At 39.5% G+C, this 18,681-nt stretch overlaps 4 protein-coding genes across 10 annotated transcripts; 2 read left to right on the top strand and 2 right to left on the bottom strand.

The window, feature by feature from the left end:
- Window positions 1–218: 218 nt before the first annotated feature.
- On the top strand, window positions 219–2,229 carry LOC112465783 (beta-1,3-galactosyltransferase 6). The gene is made up of 2 exons (XM_025033510.1): window positions 219–1,460; window positions 1,633–2,229. Exons 1-2 carry the CDS (start codon window positions 736–738, stop codon window positions 1,916–1,918), a joined length of 1,011 nt encoding a protein of 336 aa, XP_024889278.1. The 5' UTR covers window positions 219–735; the 3' UTR covers window positions 1,919–2,229.
- Window positions 2,230–2,331: 102 nt separating this feature from the next.
- On the bottom strand, window positions 2,332–4,812 carry LOC112465791 (inhibitor of growth protein 5). Its single transcript, XM_025033522.1, has 4 exons — window positions 4,613–4,812; window positions 3,802–4,251; window positions 3,526–3,704; window positions 2,332–3,342 (listed from the first exon to the last, which is right to left on the bottom strand). Exons 1-4 carry the CDS (start codon window positions 4,647–4,649, stop codon window positions 3,241–3,243), a joined length of 768 nt encoding a protein of 255 aa, XP_024889290.1. The 5' UTR covers window positions 4,650–4,812; the 3' UTR covers window positions 2,332–3,240.
- A 782-nt stretch (window positions 4,813–5,594) lies between these two features.
- LOC112465795 (meiosis regulator and mRNA stability factor 1) lies at window positions 5,595–17,391 on the top strand. 7 transcript variants are annotated; one of them, XM_025033551.1, is made up of 25 exons: window positions 5,595–5,845; window positions 6,219–6,578; window positions 6,653–6,796; window positions 6,876–7,160; window positions 7,688–7,854; window positions 8,772–8,869; window positions 8,942–9,155; window positions 9,388–9,550; window positions 9,749–9,902; window positions 9,980–10,062; window positions 10,150–10,281; window positions 10,384–10,536; window positions 10,633–11,031; window positions 11,270–11,445; window positions 11,527–11,699; window positions 11,783–11,994; window positions 12,072–12,222; window positions 12,304–12,479; window positions 12,555–12,938; window positions 13,027–13,230; window positions 13,358–13,628; window positions 13,700–14,085; window positions 14,162–14,263; window positions 14,346–14,679; window positions 14,817–17,391. In XM_025033551.1, exons 2-25 carry the CDS (start codon window positions 6,258–6,260, stop codon window positions 14,867–14,869), a joined length of 4,935 nt encoding a protein of 1,644 aa, XP_024889319.1. In that variant the 5' UTR covers window positions 5,595–5,845; window positions 6,219–6,257; the 3' UTR covers window positions 14,870–17,391. The 7 variants fall into 7 exon arrangements, with proteins under 7 accessions (XP_024889319.1, XP_024889304.1, XP_024889327.1 ...); XM_025033536.1 differs by having other exon boundaries at window positions 9,704–9,902; XM_025033544.1 differs by lacking the exon at window positions 5,595–5,845 and adding an exon at window positions 5,880–6,079 and having other exon boundaries at window positions 9,704–9,902.
- LOC112465857 (NADH dehydrogenase [ubiquinone] 1 beta subcomplex subunit 10) lies at window positions 17,370–18,646 on the bottom strand. The gene is made up of 4 exons (XM_025033623.1): window positions 18,447–18,646; window positions 18,237–18,372; window positions 17,968–18,107; window positions 17,370–17,630 (listed from the first exon to the last, which is right to left on the bottom strand). The coding sequence occupies exons 1-4, from the start codon at window positions 18,526–18,528 to the stop codon at window positions 17,512–17,514; spliced, it is 477 nt and encodes a 158-aa protein (XP_024889391.1). The 5' UTR covers window positions 18,529–18,646; the 3' UTR covers window positions 17,370–17,511.
- Window positions 18,647–18,681: the final 35 nt, after the last annotated feature.

Here is an 18,681-nt window from a genome sequence, read left to right as displayed (position 1 = left end):
CGCGAGAGACAAAAAAAATTTAAGAGTTTTTGAAATGTTGATATATTTTATATTTCAAATTTACTGTATCCTACAAATATAATGGCCGCGTTCAGCAGACACAACTGTTGAGTTCGCCTTATCAATACGGTGCGTTGATTGGTTGGTTCTAAAAGTAAGAGCCACGCACGTTCGATTGCTACCATTCTACTGAGCGGCTTGGTCTGCTGAACGCGGCCAATTCGCTTCTCCAGTTTGCGCGCTTGCCATCGCATGTCGCACGTGTCATGTCAATATCCTAACCTAACCTGCCGCCTCGGAGCCGTGCCGATCAGCTGATCGCCGAGTACAGCTCGTATACAGCTGATCGTTGACGTTTGCGGCAGTTTGCGGTGCGAACGCCGCATGAATCGAGAATTTAGATTTCGGAATTATCCCAGCATCGTCGAACGAGACAGCCGACATTTCGTAATCGCATTTTCCTCGCAGACTCACAGCGGACATCGGCGAGGAGAGAATTGAGAGAATGCGTGCGGAGGCCGAGCGCGGAAGGTGCAACTAAAGTCAGCAGACACAATTTTATTTTTTGATACTTATATCAAAATTTCTGAATTATATCTATGCGCACGTAATTTATGTCGCAACTCGGAGATCGCAGGCGTTCTAGCTACGGCACCGGTCGCGCGAATTTACGAGCAGGAATCCGGCAGGCGCGCGAGCGCGCTTTCCACCCGCGGCGTTCCCGAAATTGATTTCATGACGCACCTGCGACTCGACCGTCTCATGTCCAAGCTCCAATCGATCGCTCGGCGACGGTACCTCGCCCGGGCGAACGTCCTCGCGCTCCTGGTCGGGGCGCTCCTCGTCCTCCTGTGCGTGCGTTACCTGCCGGCGCGGGGATGCTCAGCAGATCGGCAGATTTCGGAAGCCAAGCCCAAGTACAGGCTGATCGTCCTGGTCATGAGCGGGCCGGACAACCTGGAACGTCGCGACACTATCAGGAAGACCTGGCTGGCCGATCACAGCCACGGCGCCACGGTGAGGCACCTCTTCGTCGTCGGCACCCAGGACATCCTGCCGGAGCAGAGGAACACCCTGCAGTCGGAGAAGGAGAAGTTCGACGATCTGCTGCTGCTGCCCAGGCTGCAGGACTCCTACGGCACCCTGACGAAGAAGGTCCTCCACGCCCTGAAAGCCGTCCACGAGCACTACGACTTTGACTACCTGCTGAAGTGCGACGACGACTCTTACGCGCTGGTGCACAAGATCCTGAAGGAGCTCGACAGGTGGCAGAGCAAGGGCACCAGGCGGGAGCTCTACTGGGGCTTCTTCAACGGCCGGGCGCAGGTGAAGCGGAGCGGTCCCTGGAAGGAGGCCGATTGGATCCTGTGCGATTATTACCTTCCTTACGCTCTGGGCGGCGGGTACGTCCTGTCCTACAATCTCGTCAAGTTCATCGCCAGCAACGCGGACATCCTCAAGTGAGTACAGCTGCGAATCACGTATAAAATACTTTGCTACTTAACATTATACTTGTGTTTTGTTGTATATATAAAGATCCTGTAATGGAGAACGGATAATTCTCTATACAATATGTTTATTCCAGTCTTAATTCTTCCTTTACCATTTTCTTTATAAATTTGCACATCCTAGGCTGCATAATTCCGAGGACGTCTCCGTCGGTCTTTGGCTGGCGCCGCTGGCGAACATCGAGAGGAAGCACGACGTGCGCTTCGACACGGAATACAGATCGCGCGGCTGCTCCAATCAGTACATAATCACGCACAAGCAAACGATCCCGAACATGAGAAGCATGCACGAGTACTATCAGGCCTCCGGCGCGTTGTGTCCCAAGGAAGTGAGGAATCGCATGAGCTATCAGTACAATTGGACCGCACCACCTAGTCAGTGCTGCAATAGACAATCCGGGATCCCTTAACGCGACGGGGGGGACGAGATTTCTGCAACGTTCTAGTCTGGTTTTTTGATACTTGCTCAAAAAACATTCTCATGTTTATCGCGTACATTTGCAATGGCTCTAAGCATTATATTTATATTCTGACTTGTATCTTCATTAGGATACATTGACATCAAATATCGTAAAAATGTAGCCGTAACTCCCAAAAGCAATTTCAGCAGTATTATTGAGAAAAGTAGCGAAAGATTATAACGAATTCGTGACGTTTCTTCGGAAGAATTAAAGCGAAACTATAAATTTGGATTTTATTCGTATAATATTTTACTCGTATAATATAATTATACGACCGCGCTATTAATTAATTAAAAATGCTTGTAAATATATTTTGTAAATATTCAGAGACGCGTAGGACAGGTTGACATAGACGAGATAAGTTTCGATGAACTAAATATATTTTTTTTAATCGTATTGCTGTATTCGTTTATAATACACTTTTCACATCTTCAACAGGAGTTTACTTCATGTATATATAAACCGATGTACATTCATAACATATAAAAACAGTAATAACGTTAATAATTTAATATTCTAATTAATCTAATTAAAACTATGAGTCGATCGTTATAGAGCGAAATCACAGATATATTCGAGAAACGGCCGTGTAAAAGTGATAAAAAAAAAAAAAAAAATGTGAAGTGATTCTTGTGCGACGCGGTTGGCATTACTAATAAATTACTATTTTGATATATAAAAAGAATGTAAAGCGATAGTGAAACAATGGCCGATTCTCAAAACGTTTTCCGTCTGTGATGGATTTATGTCCGAACTGTGCTTCCATTACATCTAAAATTGATAATAAGAATTCATTTATCAATAATAAAATTTCACTCATGTATCTATTTCATACATTTGGAAATGAGATCAAGTTTATTATATATGTATTAATCATAATCATTTCAATATCTAAGCTTTTTCTAATATAGAAAGAGCTCGCGAGATGCAGTTCTATATATCGCGATAAAAAACTCAATTTCTACATATTACAGCAAAACGTATCATATATCTGGAGAAATTGTTTACGGCGAGTTATTTGGCGATAACAATCCGCGTTTGCATATCATACGTTTATTGTTATATACGTCATGTAAAAATGAAAAAATTGTCTCGTTACCAGTATTAGATGCAATGGAAATGCAGTTCTATTCTCTCTCTGTACATGTCTTTCATAAATTTTCTCCTAGCGTCCTTTTATATAAAAGTCGGTTTACTTTCAATATGAAAAAGTCATGCCCTCTTCTTCAAACCGACGGTGATTCACACACACACACAAACGTTTCTAGGAATTACTTCTTTTTGCGATCTTGCGTACATTTGGGACAATACCACTTTCCTTTAGGTTTCGTTGTTAAACCTACGCAGGCGAAGTGGAACCATTCTATAGGGCACTGAAATGCGAAAAAAAATAAGGAATTAATTATCTCGCAATCCTGTGATATCTATGATTTTTAAGTTATAACGAGAATCGAAGAAAAATGCATCTTGAAAAACATAAATAGACAACAAAGCTTCGTTCGAAATGTAATTTCTAGTGGATATTGCTTTAAAAAGTCTTTTTAAACAAAACTTACATCTGGATTGTCACAACCGATCATTTCTCCGTATGATACTTGGTGACAAAGACAGTAAGTCGGTTCGTTAGGGTCGACAGGCATGTCTAGAACATCAGCTGGATGGCCGAGTGTCGTCGCGTCTACCTGGGCGCCACTTCCCACAGCGCCAGTGGATGATGCTGAAGCTACAGAGCCACCTAATGTGAATATATGCGTTTATAATCAAGTAATGGACTTAATATTTAAGGATTGACACAAGCAAGATGCGATTGTAAGAGCTTGATTCGAATGTACCTTTCTTCTGCTTCTTTCTCGCATTCTTAGCTTCATCTTCACTGCTCACCGCGGTACCCTTCTTCCTCTTCTCCTTCTCCTTGAGTTTCTTTCTACCCTTCTTGCTGGCATTGCTCTCTTCCTTTGCTCTGTTGCTGTTCAACGTTTTGTCCTGTATCTCTGCCTCAAATCTCGCCAGATCTGAATCCAGTCGTCTGATGTGTTTATCAACCAATTCATAGGTTTGAATGGCTAATTGGACCTTGTCATCGCCATATTCCTTAGCCTTGTTAAAGAGGCTCTGTATATGAGCGAGCTGCTCCTTTCTCTTCTCCGGCGATTCCTTCTTTACATTCCTCAAGTAATCGTCCGCCAATTTATCGATGTCCTTCATCAAACCCTGTGCTCTCGCATCCAAATCGCGCATTAATGTAAAATTCCTCTGTAATTCAATTGGCAAATGCTCGAGGCCTGTAACACACGTGTCGACAAAGTCATATTAACTGGTCGAGACTGTCACACATGTTTACCATTAAAACAAAAATAAAGACAAGAAACAGATAGTATAATTTTAAATGCAAAATTTTAATTAGAAAAGATTCAATATTAACAAAAAAGATACTGAAAAATTCAGATGGGGAAGAGGATAGAACGAAACAAATAAAAATCGAGAGAACACGAAAGAACGACGTTCGCGCGTCGATAAAGTTCCCACTTTTTGAAAATCTTTTTCTTTCGCCTTTTCCTCGCATCGGGAGTGGAAAAATAAGAGCGGAATAGAACTTAAAGAAAAAGAAATAAACTGGCCCGAACATACAACGCCAGTACTCACTGTCGAGATAGTGTTCCAGATACAGTGCGGTCGTCATGACGGTTGCGTCGTATCTTCATGTAAAACAATTGGAATTATCCGTACAAATTAATTTTCTTAAACGAGACGCTCGACAACGGCAAGCTAAAAACTCAATCAGTGATAACCGACAACGATCCACGAGAGATAACGGACACCGATAAAAGCGCGACAGCCATGACTGCCAGCACGGTTGCCAACCACCGTTGATCTTTTCCTTTATCTTTTCACCACCGTTGCCGCTTCTAGGGGAAAAGATCGCGCGGAATTGCTGTCCGCGGAAATAAAAAAAAAGAATAAAAAAAGAAAGATGAAGAAAAAAAAGGGGAAAAAGATAAAAAGTTGAATCGAGATTTTACTTTTTACCTTTTTCCAATTTTGAAAATTGGAAAAAGATAAACCGAGATCGATAATCAGAATTCGACCAATCAGAACGAAACTGATTGAAATTGAACTTATTTGATTGGTCGAATTAATTTTCAGTTCACAATCTTCGATCTCCAAATGCGTCATTGACATAATGCACAATAAACAAAATAGATGAACGGACCGTTTCTTTGCGCATCCATGCGATTATGCAGCTCCGTCTGAATGGACCTTAAAGCGGAGAGCACACACTTCTGCACAACGCATAATGCGTAAGCATAAGAAAATTGATTGGTCCATATACATGTGCATAAGGAAATAGACCAATCAATTTTCTTATGCTTACGCATTGGGCGCGTTCAGCAGAACGAACCGCTCAGTAGCAATCGAACGTGATTGGCTCTTACTTTTAGACCCAACAAATCAACGTAGCGTGTTGATAAGACAACACTCAACAGTTGTGTCTGCTGAACGCGGCCATTATGCGTTTGAAGAAGTGTGTGCTCCCCAGTAGTCCCCAGTGCTCCCCGCTTTACCAATCGCGCGATGTAAACGTAGCTTTAAGCATGTTTTTCATCGCGTAGAAAGACGGATAGGGGGGAAGAGAGATAGAGAAAGAGAGAATTGAAAGAGAATAAAATAGAAGAAGTCACAGAGGAGACGCACGTTTCGCAGATTCAAGCTCGATTCCAGCGGACGCATCCGGACGTGAAATTTCCCGAACCATGTGCTCCCCCGTGATTTCCCACCGTAATGTTTTACCTGCTCGGTATCCCGTCGCGCCGGTTGCCGCGTTTTTGCTCGATGCTGCATAGGAAGCGACGTGGGAACGATGGCTGATATTCTCAGGTAAACGCGCCAAACGTCACCGCGTGCTGCATTTCGGCCAAGCGCGGCTTGGCGACGCGCGTTCCCGCGTGCCGTTTTAAACGTGGACGGAAGAATGCGCCTAGTGAACGTAATGTCTCAAATCGGGAAACAAAACGTTCTTCAAGACGCCTTATCTCCCGATTTGAGACACGCGTGTTGTCTGAGCTACCTCGGTTATCATAAATCTCTTGCTCTTCATAATTATGAATCTTTGTAAGTATCGGTATTTATTTGCATATAAATTGTTTACGCGATATTACAATGTCCAATATATATTGTTTAATTAAAGAAATAAACAATTTTGTCAATTTTATCATTCATTTTGTTTAATCATCATTTTGTTCAATTTCAGCCCATACATTGGTGTCCTATCAGATAACTTGTGAAACACATGGCTGACGAGAAATCATCCGATTACCGTGCGTTCTGTGCGGAAGATAACGACGAGATCGAGGGCCTTAATGAGAAGCTGATACAATTGTTATCTGTGCAAAAGTTATTGCTTCCGGTATCCAACAGTTCGCCGTGCGACAGTAAACTAGAAAGCAATAGCGATTCTAAAGTAATCGCCAAGGCATCTGAGTCTCTGTCGTTTAGCCATTGCAGGCATGACTGCTCCGTTCTGTGTCATGGTCATGATAGCCCATCTAAGATGCCGAGTACATCAAATCTTCCACCTATTGGCGTATTTTGGGACATTGAAAATTGTCAGGTTGGTTCGATATAATCTTTAGATTCTCCCTTTCTGTTATTAAAATAATATCCTGTCGTGCGCGTGTATTATAGGTTCCTAAAGGTAGATCCGCCATAGCGATTACCCAATTGATTAGAGATAAATTTTTTAATGGCTATAGAGAGGCAGAATTTATCGTAGTTTGTGACGTTCAGAAGGAGAATAGCCAAATTATACAGGAACTGAATGACGCTCAGGTAAAACCAACTACTTGGCACGATCTCGCTTAATTTGCAACGATATTTGTTACCAAATCATTTATTCTGCATTTGTTAGGTTAATTTAATACACGTAGCTGCTACATGTAAGAACGCTGCGGATGAGAAGCTTAAACAGACCATTAGAAGGTTTGCCGACATCCACGGCAGCCCAGCAGCCATAATCTTAATATCCGGCGACATTAATTTTGCCGCTGATCTCAGTGATCTACGTCATAGAAAGAAGATTCATGTGATACTGCTGCATAAGAAGAATACCTCAGAAGCGTTAATATTATGCGCCAATGAACATTATGATTTTATGGAGCTCACGGAGCCACTGCCGTCCAGACCTCCACCAAAGGTAATGAAGACTGGTATGTGACGACTATAATATTGACAAGGGAATTTCCATTCAAAACTGTTTTATAAATTACGTTACACTTTTCTCAGATGTATTTATTTAATAAACAATATTCAGCGTATACGTAGTATACTTTTTCTCACTCTTTATTTCCGAATATACTTTGTTTTATCTTATGTGTATCTGTGTGTAGTATACTTTGTATTTCCCAATTCACGTGTGGTTCAGACTCATTTCCGGTAATATATTGTATATACAGTAGAGATATATGTACTTTAGTGATTTGTCTGGTGATTATGTATAGAGACACATATATCAAGGGAATGCGCTTAAATTTCAAATTTTGATTACGTTTATCAACGTACATAGTGATTTCATCATCATGGGAATTACGAGCAATTTTTCCAAATTAACCACTTTTAAGAAACACGTATCTATAATGTTAGAATTTACTGGTATTACACAATCTGTCCTTTGCATGTATACATGTATGTCTTTACCTATGAATATAATTTAACCTTTTTCAGGGTAATGAATCCTATGACCTCCTAATTAATAATCTTCCCGATGAAATAGATGTTAATATCATTAAGCGTCGTCTTAAGCAATTATCCGAAAATTGTGGTGGTCGTGTGGTAGATGTCCAGTCCAATACTGCCATAGTGCGGTTTACGTCGCATAGTTCTGCAGAAAGGTATATATTTTATTAATTTTGATTACCACAGGTATATAGAAATAGAAATTCCATCAGATATGTAGAACATTTGGGCTTTTTTTTCTTAAATTAATTTAATGAAAATATGTATCTTTCATTCATATTTCATATACTCGTTAATGGAAGTAGATGGAGCGAATCTCAAAGTTAATTTGAGTCTGCAGGCAATAATCGGAAAAATTTTAGTTAATATTTACGTTCCTTTTTCTTCTTCGTTATCCATATATTAATTCTTATTTAAATAACCCGCTCGTACGTCGTGCAAATCAGCCTTTCACATTCTTTGTTCTGTCATTGGATCGGTGTGTGTACATATAAGAAAAAGAGGAAAAACAATCTTGTATGCCTTCTGTGTTACATATAGATTTAGCAGGGACGAAAACATAAATAGGAAAGATTCGAAATAACAGACAGTAATGTAACGAACGTAGCGGTATCAAAGAACATCATATAATAAGTTTACTTACTGTTATATTTATTAGCACTTATTAGGATTTATTATAGTGAAGTTATTTCTGCAGAGTAATATATATCTTGTTTAGTATTTATTGTTTTTTATAATTTAAATGTTTAATCGTAATGTTGAGTGATGGTTTTGCTGTTGGTAAGTTATAATGTCTATTGTGTCGCCATTATCAAAGAAGTTTTGTGCCGTTTAATATCGAGAAACGTTTATTTTACACGCAATTTATTTTATACGTGTATTCTCATTTAAAATAAAATATTGTAATAACTAAAATTAATAATTATTAAGTACTGTTGAAATCGATCTGTGTTTCTAGGTACTTGTACATTCTTGCGATCTACAAGGTCATTTATAAGTGGAATTAGTTGTTAAGGGGACTATAGAATAACAATGTAATTTTGTTTTTCCGCACTTTTTTTATTTTTGTTAGGGCTCAGAAGCGTATGGATGGAGAATATGTTTATGGGTCGAAAATACTTGTGAGATATCTCGGAAAGGAGAAAGGAAATATAATCGTTAAAAATCTAGGTACGTTTGTAGCCCTTAGTGAAGTAACGCGATAAATTGTCAAGCTTATTGTGATTAATAATACTGTTTCAGGAAGTGTTATAACTCGAAGTAGGGCAGTCAGTGAATCGGAAGTTGTTGCTGACTCTAAGCAAAGTAGCTCCAAGCAAATGTATGCTGCGAGTGCCTCTGTACTTGGGACAAGAACCCTCCAATTTCCGCATTATCAATCCGCGTCATCCGTAGTGGGTGCCTATGGTCCTGCTTTCAATCCCCATTGTGCGCCCATCAATGGCCCACCATCAGGGTCAGTTTGTGAAATTTGTTAAACCTATTTATCTGGTAAACTAACGCGACATATATTTTCTTTTAAATGATGATAATCCGAGAAAGAGCTCTAGAGTCGCGAGTAGATTTTTATCCTTGCTGATTCGGGCTATGAACTTGTAATTTGATCTTATCTGATACACAATATTAAACAAATTTTATATTTGCTGCAAAATCGTAACGGATTTTAATATCTTTATTTTATATTTCAGGCTGATACAACCTCCGTTATATTTCGGGAGGGCGTATCCGAATAGTGGCGATGTAGCTTTTAATAGGACATACAATGATCTTACTAGAGTGCAGTCACCAAATTTAATTTGGCCAATTCCGGGACCTCAACAATATGGCCATATATGGGAAGAACAATACAAAGTTAGTTTTGTTTAGAGGAATATTTAAATTTATCTCTAAACATCTCTGTTTTCTTTACTCTCACCCTTGTTTGTAATTTGCTGTAATTGGTTTACCTCTCATTGTTTATAACGTTCACGTGTATAACATACTAAACGACTAATTTTGTTCAAGGCGGAAAAGTCGAAGGTATTAAGCAAACGAGTTCACATCCCGCAGGTTCGGGACAATAATGTTGCTGTTACCACGCTTTCTCGTACACCTGAAGGTCTTAGGCGCATCAGAGGTACACACGGGACATTTCTTCATGCTTCCGAATGGCTTGGAGGGCGGCAATCGTACAATTCATTAGCTGTTCCACTTAGTTATAATGGTAACGAACTGAAATCAATTTTGTATTACGTTACGTCAATTACGTATGACAATTAATAATATATATTGTTGAAACAGCCCAATCCAATTCTTTCAAACGGCGTAGCCCATCTCCGCTGTACGATGCACCGACTAGAGAAAAGAGCTCGTGGCACGGTCAGGTACAAACACAATTGTATTCTTATTGTTTATCTTACATTATATTCAGAGAAACGAAAAAATATATGTCTTATCTTTTTCTTTTTCAGAATCAACATCAGATTCCTACACGAAACAATAAGACACCATCACCTTATGAAAATAGTATGTTACAAGGGACAGGACAACACAATCAAACATCACGGTCGCATCTAAGTGATGCAGAAAACGAAGAAGTAGAGGTACATTTATATATCGTTACGTGTTAATTTACTTGTAATCTATACTCTTTATTTAATTTATTTAATTTATGATTTCTTATAATCTTTTCTCTTTCTCTCTAGAAATTTTTAAATCCTATAAACAATCGCGTCGGATCTAGCATCAATAATGGTACTAATATACCAATCGAATTGCAAGTAACAAATTTAGATCAAAACATCGATATGAAAGACATGAAGCGAATTCTTACGGCTGTGTTTACGGAACACGTCTCGGTACGTGGCCATGTATTTATTGAAAACTTATAATTTATGTACAATCTTTTATTGTAGAGACACTTGTTGCAGAGATACGTTTCTTTTCTATTCTAGAACTGTCATATTACTGTATTTACGCAATCGGACGGTAATTACGCCGCTAGTGTCAAATTACTCTCGTTATCGGACGCACAATATGCGATCTCGCAATTACACCGTCGTAAAATAGGCTACAAGCGCATTTTGATATCTTACGCTCATAACGGTGGACCAAATCTGCAACTTATCCGAGCACAAATCGTAATGCTGTTGCAAGAGGTCCCGGGACACAAACTGCCGCTATTCAAATTCCGCGAGATGTACGAGAGCCGGTTTATGATTTCTATAAGCGTGTCGGAACTCTACAAGATGAGAGACGTATGCATAATCACCGAAGATCCGAGCGGCAGAATGGTCTCGCTCAATCCGGATCATAGAAACACACCATCGCCGTGCTTTAGTAATACGATGCAGGTGCGCGATATACTCCGTGTTACACGTGTATTGTTTGTAGCATTTGCAAAATGATGAATAAGAAGCCGAGTCTGAGCTTTTCCGGTGACGGTCGAACTACATTATAGTTCCTTTTACTGTCGAGAAGCTTTGATCATACTGTAAAGCGATTTATCCTGAATTAATATGTTCTCTTTTATGTGTGTGATGAAAGATTTATAATTTTATACATATAAAAGACACTGAATAATGTTCACAGGATGGACAAGTCAAGTTACCGTATTGCACAATGCATACCGCGAAACCGTTGCTGGACAAAGGCTGGGCGGAACAAGAAATGGCATCCTTACCCAATGTAAAGATCTCTTTGAAGCTTCTCGAGTCTCGTGTGCAACAATTATTGGTGTCGCACAATGGCATTCTACCTTTGCCAAGGTGTGTTTCTTATTTATATTACATTTTGTATACAGTACGAAAGAATTATGATACATATTGCAATCTGTTGAATAATTTCAGTCTACCGACTTGTTACGAGGCTGAATTCAAAGAACAATTGGAAATCATAGAAAATGGTGTACCTTTAGAACATTTGGTTTCGTGCTTATCATGCGTCGAATTAAAACAAGATACCGGCAGCGTGAAATATATTATGTGGATAGGAAAGAAAGACCATGACAATAATCACGATGGTAGTTATTCTATAATTCGATAACAATTATTTTGAATACAAGGTTGATCAAAGTTTATTGTCAAGAGTCGTTGCCCTTTTCAGAAACTAAGTGCGTGAGTCCACCGCTCGCGACTCAGTTAGCCCTTTTTAGCCGCGAACTGGTCGATCTTCTGAAAACCGCTCCGCACTGCCAATTATCATTTAATCGATTTATACCGGCGTACCACCATCACTTCGGACGGCAGTGCAGAGTCGCCGATTATGGGTTCACTAAACTAATAGATCTGCTGGAGGCGCTTACGTCCACTGTTCAAGTATGTAAATTAAACGACACGTCCCGCGAATAGGTGTTAAATCAGAATGATCTGCGAATCGTCGCGTATCCTTTCAGGTGATGGGAGAGGGCAATAAACGCACGGTTACGCTATCGCATCGTGCTCAAGTACGCAGATTCACCTCGGATTTACTACGAGTGCTGAAATCGAAAGCGAGCAAGCAAGTGGCACTTTCGGAATTTCCAAGCGTTTATACTCGAGTAATAGGTACAACAAGCAACTCCGTAACATTGATTTACTCGCGTTTAAATTTTTTGAAGGTGGATAATCGGTAAATTTTTTTCCCAGCAAAACCATGGGACATCGTGGATTATGGTGTATGCGATATCGAAGATATTCTGGGTGAAGTGTCCGAGAACACGGTTGTCGTAACTCCTATGGAAGGTGGCGATAAGATGATAGCCATCCCCAAACGCGAACAGACTGTCGAAGAAATCGAACGAACGAAACTGTTCGCTAAAGAGGTGCGCGATTGGAAGGACTTTTAATTACGCGTAAATTTCGTACATTTCCTTGAAACTGTACTTGTAATTTAACAGGTGGTCGAGTTACTGCAACACGCGCCACAATGTAAGATGCTGTTCAACAAGTTTGTACCTTCATATCATCATCACTTCGGTCATCAATGCCGCGTGTCGGATTACGGATTCACCAAGTTGATCGAATTGTTCGAAGCGATCCCGGACGTAGTCAAGATCGAGGAGGTAAACGGAGGCGAGAGACAGATATCCTTGACCGAGAAAGAGGGTCTTAAGGTCCTCTCCGAGCAAATATCGAAATTGGTGATGCGCGCCAGAAGCGGCCTAAGTGTTTCGAGCATCGCGCAAGTGTTCCAACATCAATTCGGCTGCGCGCTACGTCCCGAATCGTACGGTTGCAGTTCGATGTTGCAGCTTATGCGAAAGCTTGGAGACACCGTTCAGGTAAGACGACATCGTACAATCGATCTAATGATCGGCAACGCCTCGACTGATATTTGTATGTGACTATCTGTATGTTCTTGTATCACAGATCATAGATTTGGCTACAGGACCAGCTATCATCATAATAGACAAATCGCACTTGCAGCAAACAACCCTCCAATGCCGGCGTGTGTTAATGGACCAACCCCAAAATAGAATGCCAGTCAGAGAATTTGTACAGCAATACTCTCAGTATTATATGAAGCAATGTAATCTAGATGAGTTTAGCAAAGATCTGACAAATGTTGTTCGGGTATGTATGAATTTAACGCGACCCATTATTTATTTACACTGTTATTAAAATGTCTCAAGGCATTAAAACAGACTGATGAAATGTTCTGAATTATGCGTTTATCACATCTTAAAAATATATCTTCCAGTTCACAGTGATAAATGGCGAACAATTCATCGAGCTGACACCATTGCATCGTTTCGCCTGCGATCTTTATCGCGTAATGATGAATTATGGCGGTACATTAAACTTGTCGCAGTTTGATATGTCATACTTGAGTATCATGGGCGCACCTTGTAAACCTGCACACTATGGTTTTCCAACAATAACTGCACTTTTACAAGCCTTACCTTGCACTGTAACGATAAAGGAGACACGGAAGAAAGAAGCGATTATCTATTTGAAAAAAAAGTTAGCCGGTAAGTAAATGGTTCAAGTATGACTTCTCTTGTGTATCTCGCTGTTTAATTTAAATTTTTTATTCTTTCAGCTTCCGCCGGTATACGTTTGCCATCAGTATACAAATCGATGTCATCATCCTATCGCGATACGGATTCCAGTAACGATTCGTTTGAAAGTGATTCTTCCTGCCGCATGAATGCCTCCAATACTTTGAGCGCGATGGATCACGATCACGAGAAGTGGATCGATCAGTTGACAAACATTAATTCTTGGAAAGCGAAGGACGATAAAAGTCTATGGCCGGAAGCTCGTGATAAGCATTGGAAGAACTTGCCGAATTCGGAGGAACGCTCGATTAGCTGGTCGGTCCCGGCCGAAAGCGGCGGTGAAAGCTTCCTGAACAGTTTGATACGCACACCGATAATGCAACGTAATTTTCCTCCGCCGCCGCCCAAGCCCGACTCCCCGCCTGAGGTATTATTTCAATCAACATTAAAATTTATCTCGATATATTCTTAATTGACACTATTGATTTATCGTTTTCTTGCAGGATGTTATGTGGGAGGAAGAAGCACAACACTTGATATCATCGCTGTGGAAGTCCCCGACAAAATTTACGTACCCGCAAGATGAACATTCCACGAACGTACAGGTACAGTTCTCTCTATCGGATGTTTACACGTTAATAAAATGTTAATTTCTACATAGTTTGTTAATCCGTTGTTTCTGTTCAGGTTCCCTCGTTGGCCTTACCAAGCTGGAATCAGATTCTGGCCAGCGCCGATATATCGAACTTGTTGTCGCCAACGAAAAATCTGTTGCCCGCTGCTGCTAATCCCTTGTATCCGCCTACCTCTCCGTACTATCACAAGTCTGTCGTTGCACCACATCCGTCGGAATTGCCGCTTCCTTCTCTATCGCTAACACCCAAGAAGAAGATATTGGCGGATAATCAGAAAAAGACCGCCGCCAACGCGAGGATGCATCTCAATCTTGCAAGTTCCGAAAGCGAGGATATTATCGAGGATGACGAGAGCAGCGACAGTCATAGCACTTCTGGTAAACCCAGTGAGTAGCATTATTTATATTTTAAAAAATAATAAATTATCTTCCGTGTGTCAACTAATGTTTTATAAAATGATCTCTTATTGTACGTGTGTGCTCATTCGCTTAAAAACATCAGAAAACTATGTTTATCTCGCTAGTTAAAGGCAAGAGACGTCTGGCGGCCCAGTTCGATCAGCGGATCAAGCCATAAACGGAGAAGTACGCAAAGAAAGAGAGACGTTAAAAAGTGATAAGCTCAGGATCAAAACCAGATTGTGTTTAATCGATTTCTTCACGGAGACAACAAGAAACTATGGACTTCAACGGACTTCGGTAGATCGCCACCTAAATTGGATTTAATTACCTATGTACTGTTCCATGAGTGGTAGGTACCATACTTTATTCACACTCGAAACTTGCAAGAGATCTGTGTATAGATTAAATGTATATGCAAACCGGAAGGAAGCGATTATAGCACAAAAATTATTTTCAAAAAGTATGAAAATATACATCGATTAGAATATGATTGATATAATTTGGATTGTAATAGGAAATGCGTGAGCGACGTTTATATCGAATGACATGTGCTGATGGTTAGGAAACGTGTAGCATTTTTTCGTACTGTGATATAGGGTATAAAAAGAAGCGAGACGATAGTAAATACTGCACTAAGAAGGGAGCTTGGGATGGCAATAATTAATCTTTCCATAAATCACACGACAAGAAGCGTGGCTGGTGCATTTGTGAATTATGTAATTACATTCAGACCTTTTTTATATCGCATCTAATATTTTCTTTTATTAACAATCTATCTGTTTGATATTATTTTAATCTTATTTATGTTTGTATCAAATTTACAATCAATTTTTACTTGATTGTTTCGACTAGTTAACAATACATATCGTGAGAAAAAAATATATAATTTTTATACCTATTCCTTTTTTGTTTTATACTTGTTAAACGAAAGCGAATATTAGACTAGATTCCATATTCAAGTATACCATAACTACTTTCTTTTTGTAAATATAAATTATTTGTTGAAACGCTTCTTTCGATTTGCCTACGTTCACATTGCCAGAGACAATGTGAGTTGCATTCATATAACATACTATATGTCCGAGAAAGATATTACGTATACTTGTTGCCAATTAGAAGATAAGCGAAAATTCCCTTGTCTACCATGCACCTTCAGTTATTCATCTTGTTAATCGTCTTACCAAATTTCTCCATTCACCATTGATACATTTTTTTACTGCTCAATGTATAATTTTACGAATGTGTCATGTGAATGAGTGCGATCACGAATACAGTGATGACAGATGTGTAAAATTGGAGTGCATAATATGCTGTAATATGTTGCCACGCGATTTTCACAATACGTAAGAGAAGAGAATAATTTTATTGATGAAAAATCTTCGATGTTTTGAGATTAGTGCTTACTGTATGGCAGAAGGATATAACGTAATGGTGCGACGAGAGATAAAATTTTAACAAGGGTCGTTAAGACAAATTCGTCCAGTAATTAAATAAATGGCGATAGGTATCATGTATTTTTATTCAAAAGGAGACGAGACAAAAGTTCGCATCGAATATCTCTGTAGCAGCCATTGCGCGATATCGGTCCTCTTTTTTTTTTCGTTCAAAGACCGATGATGGGAATACATGAATTCTGCTTATGATATATATATTAAGTGCGTAATATAAGATGTATGATGAGAATGTAAGTCTTTTCGAATTGTACACAAGGGAATGAATGCGTGATGATCTCACTTTTAATCTCGTATATTTCATGCTCATTGTGTAAATATGACATGGATGTGTAATAATTTGCAAGTATAGAGAGAGATTGATTAGATTGTACTGTAGGATTATGGCTACAATGGATTCCTTTATGCGATAGTTTGCCAATTTATTGTAATAAGTTATTTAAAAAAATTTGAAGGATTTGAAAGGGATACGTTAGTGCTCGCGCTATCTTCGCTTGGACCGTCGGAAGATTCGCGATAAGTTGAACGACAGCCAGGTATCCGATATTGTAATAGTTACAAGGATCGTGTAGTATTCGTGTAGTGACTTTTTAAACTATTTTGTTAATTTATTCCTATTAAGAGAAATCGTTTCGTTACGTGTTGTATATTTATGCATAATAATGAATCCTATTGTATTTTATGTTTGCGTGAAAAATTTCCATGCGTGTAACGTGTCCTATGGCAGGGAACTTTTAATTCGCGTTCAGTCAGAGATATTTTATACGTTCGTGCAGTACACGCCGTCGCGTAAGACACACCATGCGAGGTTGTCTTACATTCTAAATGCCTAATAAGTTTTATGCGCACTCAATTCGCTTTGGCATTCGAAATGGATGGATGAATAATCTGGTTGAAACATTATGTCAAAACAGCGGGAAAACTGTAAATGAGAATTTATATATAGAAGATGATTTTATCGTAATAACAAACGAGTGAAATTGTAATGTATAAATCATCGATGGAATCGTGTCTAAATGAGTATTTCATAAATTAATTTGATATACATGTACAATAGGTATAATCTTTTTATATATTGTACAATGAGAGAAGGAATAAAAGGAAAGATTGATTCATGCAATATTCAGAGATTTGCTGTCGATGCGTACGCGTGCGCGCGCTACGTGATTTTTATGCCATTGTAAGATGCGGATTGTTACAAAAATTGCGAATGAGAGATTAAAATTCTGATAAATTATTTTTATTATATCCCGCCGTTTTTAAATCACAACACATCTGTACATATTAAGCAAACCTGCGATTCAGGACTCATAATATGCGAATGCGTTTCCCATTAAATTGTCATCTACGATGCCGGTGCAAATTGCTACGCCTTGTCTCCTTTCATACCGGTACCTACTGGACCGTGACGGCGTTCCCAGATCATACGATGTTTCTGCTTCATGTACGCATGTTTCACGTCTAAAGCCACTCCCATTTCGCCATCTGTATCATTCAAAGGAATTGATTTCAACAGAGAAATTAAACGCGCGTTGCGGTTCTGTATTGAAATGGATTTAACAAAATGCTCTGCGATAAGTTGTTCACACTTCTATCTGAGAATTTGAATTGGATGCGATTATATATAATCGTCAAGCTATATGTTCTTGGAATCTATAAATTTCTCCAGAGATAGTAACTATTCTTTGATTCATATTAAATCTATTCAATGGATTAAAGTGAAAACGAGGCACGATTTTCGATAATTTTTCAAGAAACAACTTGGACCGTGGAGAGTCAGGATACAAATTTGTTCTTATTATTCTTACAATCTCCAACTCACATTTTACAAACCAATTGACGGCTGCGTCCTCGTAAGTTTTCCTCAAAGGTTCACACACGTGTTCGTCGGCCTCGCCGTGATAGAAGGAGCACTGTTCAAAACGACTTCTCAGAATCATCAATATTTCCTCCTCCACCGTTCTGAAATAGAAATGAGGAATAAAAAGGGAGGTATCAATCGGTCGTGACGACGCCGTCGATATCGCCGGTGTCGAGGATGCTATTCTTCGCCTACTACTTCTAATATTTCATAAAAAAACTTTAATTTACTTATCGCGTAAGAATTGGCAATTTGCCTCGGTATAACAAACCACGTCGTCCGTATAACACTCGTCGATCGTCGGCACGCGACGGTATTGCTGATGATACCACGGATATTTCTTTTGGTTCGGCACTACGAATTTCTCTGCAACGAAATAAGGACGTTCAGGAATCGCCCGCGAGGCAACAACATAACCAATACGGACGATTAGATAATACCTCGGACGTAGGTGACCGGTGCGTCTATCACGTAGAACAAGGTGTTCATGAATTTGTACATGATATTGTCCTTCTCCGCCATCGTTTTATATTTAATTTAAAAAAATCAACAGCAACAATTAGTATTTTTCTCGTCAAATTATCCTTCCGTGCTGGTCGATGGTAATCACATCGCTGCGCGATGCACGGACGTCACACGTAACTGAGCGGGACGTAAGGGGAAAAGGGAAGGAGA

Source organism: Temnothorax curvispinosus, unplaced genomic scaffold (genome assembly GCF_003070985.1).
Source record: "Temnothorax curvispinosus isolate PA1 unplaced genomic scaffold, ASM307098v1 QBEX01001516.1, whole genome shotgun sequence".
NCBI classification, from domain to species: domain Eukaryota; kingdom Metazoa; phylum Arthropoda; class Insecta; order Hymenoptera; family Formicidae; genus Temnothorax; species Temnothorax curvispinosus.
This window is presented reverse-complemented; position numbering and strand designations above follow the sequence as displayed.